The sequence below is a fragment of the Xiphophorus couchianus genome, chromosome 7, assembly GCF_001444195.1.
Source record: "Xiphophorus couchianus chromosome 7, X_couchianus-1.0, whole genome shotgun sequence".
In the NCBI taxonomy this organism is placed as follows: Eukaryota; Metazoa; Chordata; class Actinopteri; order Cyprinodontiformes; family Poeciliidae; genus Xiphophorus; species Xiphophorus couchianus.
This window is the reverse complement of record NC_040234.1, coordinates 24,039,505-24,051,856: the sequence shown is the minus strand read 5'-3', so window position 1 is coordinate 24,051,856 and position 12,352 is coordinate 24,039,505. Positions and strand designations below refer to the sequence as shown.

Sequence of the window (12,352 nt, the reverse complement as noted above, 5' to 3'; positions counted from 1 at the left end):
GATATCTTCAATTAGAATTATGACTAGTCAAAACTAAATTACAGATATCTTTAACTTATTTTATGACCGGTCATAAGTTAATTGTAGATTATTTGAAATGTGTGTTTCAGATAGTCAGTAATTTATTGTGGATGTCATTCTAGATAGTCAAAATGCATTTTTAGATATTTAGCATGTACGCATAATCAGTGGAAACAGAGTTTATGTTAAGAAGGCCTGCCATATGCCACTTTACACAGGCTCACTTAAAGAATTGCCTTTAAAACGTTGCCACTTAAATGTCTCGCTTTCCTTTCGCTAAATGACTTGAAGGTAAGTCACTTTGTTTATGAGAAACGTGGCAAAAATGTTGAACAGTTTAAACAGTATAAATACTTGTGCAACATTTAAAAAACAAATAATGTTGCAGCGAAAAGTCTCTTACGGCTGCTGAACACCATCCAATCAGACTGAGTCTCCCTTGAGAATGCTACTGCTCTTCAGACAGTGAAGGCTGAACCTGGTGCGTGAGGTGCGTGATTCAGCTCCCGGAAACGGTTTATGTAGTTCTCCGAAAAGATGGAGCACCTATCGTTCTGAGACGTATATTCTTTTAAGCAGGCGAGCAGCTCAGAGGCGAAGGATCTCAGAATGATGTCCTCTTTCTATCATCCGACCAAGGAGGCTGAGATGGCGGCCATGACGGAGCCACTCTGCTTAGAACGAGGTATGATTCCAAGGAGTGTACCATTCATCGAACAGCTAGCGTCTTCTCTTATCAAAAACCTTTAGATAATATGGGTTTTTAAAATGACACATCATCTTCCTCCTGTGTTCATGTCCATATTCACACGTGATGTCTTTTAAAGCCACAAGCTTCAGAACGAGTTCATACTTCATTATAGGCCTTTAATTGACCCACTTACTGTTTCTGATTATTTCTCCCTTTGATTCATCTTTTTCATTTGTTCATCCAGGAAACAGAATCATTTTACTACCGTTTACAGAGGGTCTGCTTTATATCCTATGTTGGGGGATGCAAATACTACTTGTAAAATGCATACAGCTACAATGACAATTGAAATACATATTTATCTACTGATTACAATTCTGAAAGTCTGTTAATGTGTCAAGATGTTTATTCCTATTATCAATTTTATTATTTTTATTTTCAAATCATTTCTCCGTCTATATTATTATTAATAATAATATTTAATATTTATTAATAATTTCAATTTGTTATTAATGGATAATAAATATTTATTTATATTGTCTTAGCAACATGACAGGTTGCTAAGAGACGAGTCGACACACAAGTAAGTCGGGGTAGCAGCGATGTCAGGGAAGGCCTCACCTGTCATCATGGAAGAATAATAAGATAATTTGTATAAGATAATTTATATTGGTATTTTTGCCCTGTGGTTTGTACTATAAAGTATTTATTTTTTTATTTAGCTTAACCAATTTTATGTAAAGAACCTCTTCTTTACATTTTGTACACGGATGACTGTCGCAGCCGACATGACAACAGGTTAATATTAAAATTAGCTGATGACTCAGTGATAGTTAGTCTTCTACATGATGATGAACATGATGCCCATGTCCCTGTAGTCGATGAATTTGTTGACTGGTGTGATAAAGCTTTTCTTTCATTAAATGTACAGAAAACAAAGGACATGTGCATTGATTTTAGACAGAAACCCCATAACACAAATCAAACATTAATTAAAGGTCAGACAGCGGAGATAGTAGAGAACTACAAATATCTTAGGACTATTTTGGATAATAACTTAAAATTTACCTGCCATTCAGAAAACCTACAAAATTGCAAAGATTATTTTGTCTCACAAAGTTTCAAGTTGATAAGTCACTGATATTGATAGATCATATATTGAATCTGTGTTGACTTTTGCTCCCCTCTGTTGGTTTGGAAATCTTAGTTTGAGGTCAAAAAATGCCCTTAGCAGAGTAATACATACTATCAATAAGATCTTAAGAGTTGAACAATGCTCACTCACAGAACTGTGTAAAAAACAAATTAGGAAAACTAAAGCCATTATTGCTGATTCTTCCCATCCTATATGCTGAGTTCCAGTTTCTGCCTTCTGGCATCAGGCTCAAACTTCTTAGTATAAAAAGTTACAGGTACAAGCACTCTTTTCCTACAGCCATATCTCTTTTTAATGCAGGACAAGATAAGGGGACTTGCACCTGATTTAGTGTTTGTAGCAACTGTCAATAATGAAATACACTGCTGTACTCTTCCCAATTTGTATTCTTGTCTTGTATTTCATGTCCTTTTGGTTTGTTTTGTTGTTTTTTATTTTTTAATCCTTAATACTTTTTCTTTTGGTTATATACATTAATTGCCCATTTGGGATACGAATAAATCTGAATCTGATTCAGCTTGAGCTGAGCCTCACCTTGGATTGCGCAACCTCTCGCTAATTGCGTTGGCAGCCATTCAATGGGAGCATGTTCCTGTCTGTATGTCGCCAATAAAATGGTTAAAAAACCCATTTAATATATGAACTGATTTTCAATAATTTAGTTTATGTATATGCTGTACAGTGTTTTTTGTTACCAACTTTGTGTGTAACATGATTCGTGTGCTGAGGAGCGATTCTAACGGATTCAAGGTGAGGGAAACAGTTTTCCTGCCTCATGCAGGGGTCGCTCATGATCCCAGACATTGATCTTGTGACTCCACGTCTGCAGAGTGAGAGTGACAGTGAGCTAGCCATACAGTAAATACGTGAAATGCAGGCATAGATTAATTGTTTTCTTCTCTCTTTCGACGTCAACGTGGATGACTACATTTCTACACAAACAGTTTTCTAAAGTGGACTTTCAATCAAAGCAGGCGTTATGACTCCGACAAGCCAAAGGGCAGTAAACAACAACCAGAATGAAGTTAACAATTGTTACACAGATAAAATGGTTTCCCATTAACTTTATCCATTCGTTGTCAATCCAATAATGTTCAACCCGAATTTAAACACCACTTCGGGCCAACAAACTCGCATAAACAACTACAATGTTCATTGCAAACTTAAGATGCACTCGATTCACTGTAAAATTATCACATGCAATCCAAACTCAAGATCACACCAAACACACAGCCCCAAAGCATGATGGAACCTCCACCACATTTTACAGTAGGCAGCAAGTGTTTTTCTTGGAATGCTGTGTTTTTTTGTCACCGTGCATAATGCCTTTTTTATGACCAAACAATTCAATCTTTGTTTCATCAGACCACAGGACCTTATTCCAAAATTAAGCTGGCTTGTCCAAATATGCTTTTGCATACCTCAAGCGACTCTGTTTGTGGCGTGCTTGCAGAAAAGGCTTCTGTCGCATCACTTTCCCATACAGCTTCTTGTGCAAAGTGTGCTGAATTGTTGAATGATGCACAGTGACACCATCTGCAGCAAGAAGATGCTGCAGGTTTTTGGAGGTGGTCTGTGGGTTGTCTTTGACAGTTCTCACCATTCTTCTGCTCTGCCTCTGATATTTTTCTTGGCCTGCCACTTCTGGGCTTACCAAGAACTGCCCCCATATGTTCCTCACAGTGGAAACTGACAGTTTAAATCTCTTAGACAACTTTTTGTATCCTTCCCCTAAACAACTATGTTGAACAATCTTTGTTTAATTAAGATTAATAGGGATGCCAAAACCTTTTCATATACATACAGTACAGACCAAAAGTTTGGACGCACCTTTTAATTCAATGAGTTTCCTTTATTTTCATGACTATTGACATTGTAGATTCACACTGAAGGCATCAAAACTATGAATAACACATGTGGAAATATGCACTAAACAAAAAAGTGTAAAACAACTGAAAATACCCCTTATATTCTAGTTTCTTCAAAGTAGCAACCTTTTGCTGTGATCACTGCTTTGCACACACTCTGCATTTTCTCTATGAGTTTCAAGAGGTAGTCACCTGAAATGGTTTTCACTTCATAGGTGTGCCCTGTCAGGTTAATAAGTGGGATTTCTTGCCTTACAAATAGTCATGAAAATAAAGAAAACCCATTGAATTAGAAGGTGTGTCCAAACTTTTGGTCTGTATATATGTATATATATATATGTATATATATATATATATATATATATATATATATATATATATATATGTACATGGCTGTGGATCTCAGCCATGGAGCTCCACCGTGGCTGTGTTTTGTATTTCCAACTATGCTAAAAGGTGCAACAATGAGTTTAAACTTTAAATGAGTTGATTCTCATGGTTGGCTCTGGATATTTCTGAGATATTTTTGGCTTCAAACCGCTGTGTTTGATAACAGTAATTAATAAATCAGCCTGTGTTTGGATGTACTCACCACTTGAAGCTGGCTTTCAAAGCGTGATCTGGAGATTAATCGTTTCTAATTTTTTGTGTACCTGTTCTGATGCTTTAAAATTAACATCCATATTTTGACAGCTCCCTGCTTCTTGTTCATCCAAGTAAGCCTACCCCAACTCATCAGTTTTTACCCAAAGCGCAGGATCGCAGTCCAGATTATCCATGGTTATTGTTGCACCTGGTGAAGACGTTTGCACTTCCTGTAACACCTCAGGCACCAGATCAGACACAGCTCCAGGTTCTAGTGGGACTGTAGAGCCGCTGTAGCAAGACTAATGTTTTGAGAAACTGAGAGGGACGATGGTTCTGTCCTATGTCCAATATGAGGTTTAAAAAAATCCTGTTGGATTAGATATTTTCTTCATCACTTCTCTGTCACGCTCTTCTTTTTCTTTCGTTCCTGCGCTCCGCTGTCATACTTTCTGTTGTCCACCATCATGAGAAATCACTCCTTGATGCCCCTTCCCAAAGCGTAAGACGCGTCAAACTTAGACCAATAATAATCAAGCATTCATGATGGAACAAATCAGGCAGTTTTTCAAGAACACTGCCAAAAATCATCAAAATCAGCCAGTGATAAAATTAAGCCACTCTAACCTTATTCATTCACAAAAATACAAAGCATCTTTAGGGGCCCCCACATTGCTGGGGCCAGAGGCTGCAGCTCCAGTAAGCCCATGCTAAAAGAATAAAAAAAAGCCAAGATAAAGGTTTGTTTTAATGTGCCTAGGTAATGTAATGAAATGTAAAAAAATTGTAAAGCTGTTAATAGAAAATTAGCTTGATAGCAACCTGGAATGGTCCAGTTCAACAGCCAAACATTTATGCTAGGGTGTTTGTGTTTGTGTGAAACTGAGTTTAAACTTTAAATGAGTTGATTCTCATGGTTGACTCTGGATATTTCTGAGGTATTTTTGGCTTCAAACCACCTTGTTTGATAACAATAATTAAAACTTCTCAATGTCTGACATTGTCTAGCAAAACATTTTTAAGTCAGGTTTACATGGCTGCTACATCGATGAGCTACTCTATGCTGTAGTTGGAAATATGTTGTTTGCTGCAGAGGATAATCATTTTTTGGTTAAAACAAACATTATTTTTACATCAACTTCTAAGTTATGTGAAATTTCTGTTAAAATCATTTGAAGGCTCAGAATCAGTCCAGTACCAATCGATATTCTGAGGGGAGAAAGACTCACCTGGTATAAATTACATTTTTAGGTATTGTAGTAACGCTTAAGAGAAATTTATTTAATCAAAGAATATGTGTGTATGTATTCCATCTTAGGTTTGGCTACACTGATTGCAGTTTTCTGGCCGATCTCTGGTTACCAATCTTTAAAAAAACTTGACCTGCTGATTTTGATTTTGACTGATATGAAACGTTTTGCCTGAAATGTTGCTAAATATAGCAAGAAAATCGGTGAGTTGGCAACAGTGTTAACTGCAAATGTGCAAACCTGACCTGGTGGGCCGGTCTGTCAGTCACACCTCTCACTGTAGAGCACCAGAGGACAGAGGACATTTTTTAACCTTTGCTGACGAAGATAAGTTTAGAGGATAAGATGGGCTTCACATGTAAGTATCGGCCAATCACGATCCCCCAAAATTAAGGAAATCGGCGCCCAATGCATCCTATTATACAATGTAAACTCCCTGTGACAGACTGGCGACATGTCCAAGGTGTACCCCGCCTCTTGCCTGGAACGTTAGCTGGAGATATGCACCAGTACCTCCCGACCCCACTTAGGGACAAGGGTGTAAGAAAATGGATGGCTGGATAATGTAAACAGATCTGCCAGAGATTCAATAAGTTTATAGGAGGTGTGTGAGTGATCGGGCTGATTGCAGCCAGTCCACATTGTTAGCAGAACTAGAGGGCCACAAAACCAAATTTTGCTTAGGGCCCCATGGAGGCTTGGGCTGGCCCTGCCCGGAGGTTACGGCTATAAAAGTGGCTGACACGGACTTCCTGCCATTCATCCTACGGCCATACTGTTTGTTAACACCTTGTAAAGTTCTTAAGAGTTCTAGGAGTGAGTTGCTGTTTATGTTTTCTTAGTTTTCCTGTGTTTTTCTTAATTAGGGAGGTAAGTTTTTGTTATTTAGCTTATTTACTTTCAATTAGTTAATATTCAGATAGTTTCCTTTTGTTTTCTTTTTTGGCATTATAGCTCACTCTGAAGCCATATGCTCCACTTGTAACATCTCAAACAAAAATACATATTTTTAAAATAAATAACATTTCAATCTGGAGAGACTCACACGGAGAAGAAAATAGCAGTTAAAAAGATTTAATGGTACAATTTCTTTGGCGCTCGGACCCGGCAGAAGACCGTGAGCCGAGGATCGCCGTGAGCAGGCGGTCTGCTCGGCGAGCTCGGGATAGTCTTCCCCCCCGGGACCGAAACTGGTGGTGGAGCGGAGCTTGGAGAGGAAGAGCACAAGGGATCCTGGAGGACGACCCTCATGGTGAAGGTGGAGAAGGGGAGGAGGTGGGTCGAAGCACGGCTGACGAGCAGGAAGACCCCAGGGTAGCTTGGACTTTTGAAGGTGTCTTTGGACAACGATTGGCTGGAGCGGCGTGAAGCTCCGGTCCGGATTGGCTGCGGTCGGGCGTAGTGATTAGATGATGTGGTGAAGCTGGTCGAGTCTCCCAGTTTGAATTTTCTCCAAGGCTCCATTTCAATCTGGAGAGACTCACACGGAGAAGAAAATAGCAGTTAAAAAGATTTAATGGTACAATTTCTTTGGCGCTCGGACCCGGCAGAAGACCGTGAGCCGAGGATCGCCGTGAGCAGGTGGTCTGCTCGGCGAGCTCGGGATAGTCTTCCCCCAAAAAGAGGGAGCCGGGCCGAGACCTGGCTGGCCTGCAGTCGGATGACTGATAGGCGCACCACGTTGGTTGGGGCCTGCAGTCTGACGAGACTGATAGGCGTCGGTTGGGCCTGCAGTCTGACGAGACTGATAGGCGTCGGTTGGGCCTGCAGTATGACAAGACTGATAGGCGTCGGTTGGGGCCTGCAGCTCGGCGAGACTGATAGGCGTCAGTCGGGGCATGCAGTCGACGGGACTGATAGGCGACGGTAGGGCCTGCAGCTTGGCGAGACTGATAGGCATCGGTCGGGCCTGCAATCTGACAGGACTGATAGGCGTCGGTAGGGCCTGCAGTCTGACAAGATTGATAGGCGTCGGTAGGGCCTGCAGTCTGCCGAAACTGATAGGCGTCAGTCGGGCCTGCAGCCTGACGAGACTGATAGGCGTGGGTCGGGGCCTGCAGTCTGCCGAACTGATAGGCGTCAGTCAGGGCCTGCAGTCTGACGAGACTGATAGGCGATAGGGCCCGCACGCTGGCGGGACTGATGGCGAAGCAGCGTGATGGACTGCGAGGCCAAGCCGGCAGGGCTGAGGGCCTGTTGGGCCCTGCTAGCTTCCCTAGGTGTGAAATAAATGTTAGAGGTGACTGTAGCGGCCTCTCGGAATGGACAGCCAGATGCAGGGAGTTCCGAACGGGTGCAGTTTAATCTTGACCTTTCTTGTCAGACACCGTGAAAACTGTAGCATAAATAAAGGATACATAATGTATAAATAAACATAAATGTTCACAAAACACAATTGCGCACATTCCTACCTCATTCTGCTTTCCAAGAGCGCTATTTTACAAATTTTCTTTTCTTTTTCTTCAGGCTCTAACGCTGACTCTGCGTGGTTAGCGAAACAGGAAGTGCCTAACACAAAATACGCAAAGAAGAAATCTACCGCTCTTCAAAATAAAGCACAAATCAACCACTAAGTGTCACTGTGGGACCAATGAACAAAAAGAAGAATTTCACCATTTAGTAGCTATTTACGGTGACTAGGGCTCCACCACCAGTTATTTGGAGAGATGCTCACCTGCAGACATTGCATGTGGAGCTTCGAGCACAGCTGAAAGATTTGGTAGGATATAGGATGAGAAGGCCGGGGATGACCAGCGGCCGAGCTGAAGGAGAGAAGCTGAAGGGACGCCTGACGATGGCGATGTGGCAATGCCTATTCTAAAAGAATGGCCCGAGAAGTGGCAAGGGGGAGGATCTCAGCTCAGATCAGTCTGAGGTGGCAGATGAAACGGGCAGCGGTTGTAATGGTCAGGGAAGAATTTAGTATTGAGTTAGATAGTCTCTAACTGATTGAATACTTTAGATGCAGTGTGAACTCACTCCGTATCTGAAATCCATAGAAGGCTAGGAGGAAAGCGCATGAGTGGAGCTCTGATGTAGGGGACGAAGGCGCCGGATTGGTGTGCAGTGATGAGATTCCCAAGTGATGGGAATGAGATGGGTTTCCAGCTATCAGGATTAGAGGAGCTATGCTTAGAAATCCCTTGAGAAGGAATTCACAGCGGGGTTCGACTAGACTAGATGACCAGACTAGACTAGATGATGTGGTAGGTTGCTAAAGCTTAGCGTGAAAGTTGCTTCCAGCGAGCAGACTGCGGATGTAGGAAAGAACTGAAGAAGGGAAGCTGTAGGAATGCTTTGCATGGAGGCAGATGTGGGAGTTATAACTGGACCTGGAGGGACAGACTGGCTGCCTGTGATCTGCTGTAATATGATTAAGTTGTACGGATATACGAATCCTGCTTAACTAATTAATTAATTAATGCAACTACGGATGAATGCATGGATGTAATTCTCGAAATTCTGGAGTGTTTTTATCTTATGCTGGGGGCAATGAGACGAAGTTGGATCGCTAAATAGTAGGGGCCTGTAAATCCCCCAAAAGCTCTTTAGAGAACGCAAGGAAAAGGGTAGAACAAGTCAGGATTCCTACTGCGCGGTAGACTACAGCACAGACACGAGACCGAGAGTTGACGTCGGGCCGGAGTTTAGTTTCCTGCCAATGAGGATCGCCATACGTCCTGCTCCAACGGCTGGTAGCGACCGACAGAAGGGGATTACCGAAACGCTTTTAGGTAATCGGCCACATAACAGGGAAGTTAGATCTTTGTAAGCCGTATTGCCAGCGATGGTCCGGCTTGGTGGTAAGCAGTCGGATTATCGGGGAACGGGAGGCTTGTTTTATACGAACGAGCTTTGTGGTCGGCTACGACTAGCTCCAGCGGTAATTACTGACCATTCGTTTACCAGAAGAACGTTGGCTGGTTTTATCCCGTCGTGTGTATCGAACTGACAGCTGTACAGATGACGCTGACCACCTAGCGCGCATGTCTGCGTACTAACTGTGTGTATGCCTCCTTGATATGGGTCGGAACCAATGGATGACAAGGAAAAAAAGCTGTCAGAGCGAGCGGCGTTGTGAACTATGAATCACTTGAAAGAGGACTCGTGAAGTTCGGATCGCTGTGCAGGTGAAGCTAACTGTTCGAGGGTGGAGGTTAAGATTGACGACTGGAAAGTACGCAAATGAGATCCGGTCTGGCTGCAATGAAGCTGCAAAATTAGAGAGCCTACGAGTGGCTTCTGATGATCAGACTACTCGGGGTGCGACATTGGCCCGACTGAGGGGGAAGGAGAACCATCCTCCCCGCTTTGTGCACCAGGAGCGGCCCCGTGATTGATGGTGCTGCTAAGGTGTGTGTGCGTGACTGTTTCTCCCCGTGTATGTCGGCTGCCTGGGTGGCTTGTGTTCCTGATTGCTCAACTGAGATCGTCAAGCCATCTACAGTCAATGGCTGGGATTGCGGTTGTTGTGGATGCTGGACCTACTAATGAAGCCATTCGTGTGTTCCTGCAGCATTGTTACGTTTCCACCTGGTTCACCAGATGATAAGCGCGGATCTAGGTAGGCTGCATCTCTGCTCTCGGGTAATCTACCTGCTGGGTCCATAGTTAAGGTATTTTCTCTTTCAGATACCTGATGACTGCACCATTTTGGAGCTGCAGCGCTCGGACGCTCTGCCGTCTGTGTGGATGGGCTGCTTGCATGGATCTGGAGTAGAAGGGGCAGCACGGCTTTTTTTTTTTTTTTTTACAGAAAAGAGAAATTTTAAATAAAAGATTGTCCATAACTCCGTTTGTTTTCAGGTGCGTTTTATATGGAACTTTAGGCGGATCCCCTCTACTAGTCATGAAAAGCTTAAAGAAAATGGTGCTGCGATTAGGAGACCAGCGGCAGCTGGGACGGAGGCCAGAATGAGCTGAAATGCAAACTGGAACTACTGACAGAATTTGGAGCGATCTTAGCAACAGAGGGAAGAGAGGGCTACGGCGGCCTGAGCGCGGAACTAACGGAACGAGCTAGTCGCGACCCTGGAAATGCCAAGACTGACCGGCGATAGGAGGCGTGGTAAACATGAGTTAAAGGCACTGGTACGCTGACAGAGACGTAAAGCGAAGGGAGAATGAACGAGTCAGGAGCAGGTACGTCTTACCTAGACGACGCCCAATGGGCGCAGATGAAGCTGCGGGTTGATGATGCTGACAAGCCAGCTGCGAGCCGAGATAGGTGGAGGTGAGCGTAGCGGTCTGATGCGACGTCCTCTCGGAGGTGAACTGGGAGAGACGATCGGGCAACGGATCGAGTCCATGGTGGGACGAGCAGGAAGAGCCGACGTGCGTCGGAGCAGCCACGGCGGATCGTGGAGACAACCAGCGCTTGCTGCGGGGGACAGCGCCAATGAGCCGCAGCAGCCTATGGTGAGCCGGAGCGGGGAACCGGGCAGATAGTGGAGGACTGCGACGTCAACGAGGGGAGGACGGAAAATTCCGGCTTGTCGTCGCCAATGGAGGCCGAAGGAAGGCGTGATGAGGGCGGTTAGATTGGTGAGGAGTAGCGGGGAGTCGACAGGAGTGCAGCCGGCCGGTGAGGGATACTCTCTGGATATTGATCTGTCTATATCAATATATTTCCATGTCCATGTACTGTAGGTCTCAAAGGCCACAATACTGTTGAACTAAATTCTTTGTTATATACATAAAATGATTTTGCTCTGTCATCCCCAACCCAGCCAAAACTATTAATTTGTTCCTTTCCTCTTTCCCAACAATTTTCTAATACTTTCTTAACTGGATGATCTTCGTTAGGCATAATGTAAGATATTTATGTATGTATTTATATATATATATATATATATATATATATATATATATATATATACTGTATATGTAATAGTAGGACATAAAGTGGTTGCCGCATTTTATTTTTGAAGGACTTTTTTGTCCTTAAATTTAAAAGGACACTTTTAAATTTATCCAATAATTAACAATTATCTGTTGTCTTCTGATACATAATAGCATTTCTCCTGATTCTACTTGTAAAGCAGAATCGACAAAGACATTCTGCTTTGTCGAATCAACTTGATTTAACTGCCCCTAAACAAATTCTCAACGCTTTAGCTTGAATAATGTTAAAAAAAGAGGTAATTTAATGCTAGCTTTGGACAAAACGTTTGACTCCTTCTTCCTCTTTAATTTTTCCCGGGATCCTCGGCGAGTGACGTTCTCCGTGGGCGACATGCAGCGACGGCGTGCTGCTAAAACGAAACAACAACAAAACATGTTGACGTCACAGATCACAGAGGTTAATCCCACACAAAGCAACGCATGAATCAATTAACAAAGCTGCAGAGGTACAGAGATATGCATTTTCTCATAAAAATAAAGACACACAAGGGGAAGACAGACAAACATAAAACAAAGACAAAAAAGGCAAAAAATAGCGGCCGCTGTCTCTCTCTCTCTTTGCGCTGACCTGGAATTTTTATACTGAGTAGGTGTTTCTTGAATTTAATATATGCAGTCAAGGCGTTCCGTTCTTTGACCAATTAGAAACTCCCTCAGCCCTCAGAGAAACTTGGAAACTCCCCTCATTTATGGCCAAGGTGTCTGGTTTTTGTCTAAGCAAAAGGGCGGACCACTTCGTGCTCATCTCTGTCTGATACGGGCAGATCCCTGGCGCCAAAAAGTCTCTTCCCCCCTCGGAATGTAAATTTTATTGCCTTGTATGTCAGCGGGGGAGGAAAAGGGCCCTGCTTTGTTTGAATGTCTGCTATTCAGCTGA

At 43.0% G+C, this 12,352-nt stretch overlaps 1 protein-coding gene across 2 annotated transcripts in view; it reads left to right on the top strand.

Annotated features, from left to right (window-relative positions):
• lin7b (lin-7 homolog B (C. elegans)) overlaps positions 1 to 12,352 on the top strand; it is a 49,748-nt gene continuing 37,396 nt past the window's right edge. Inside the window, exons 1-2 of one of the 2 annotated variants that reach the window (XM_028022558.1) lie at positions 1 to 511; positions 601 to 706. In XM_028022558.1, coding sequence (XP_027878359.1) covers positions 631 to 706 — 76 coding nt within the window. In that variant the 5' untranslated portion in view covers positions 1 to 511; positions 601 to 630. The remainder of the gene's footprint in view (positions 512 to 600; positions 707 to 12,352) is intronic. The other variant, XM_028022557.1, reaches the window with a different exon arrangement.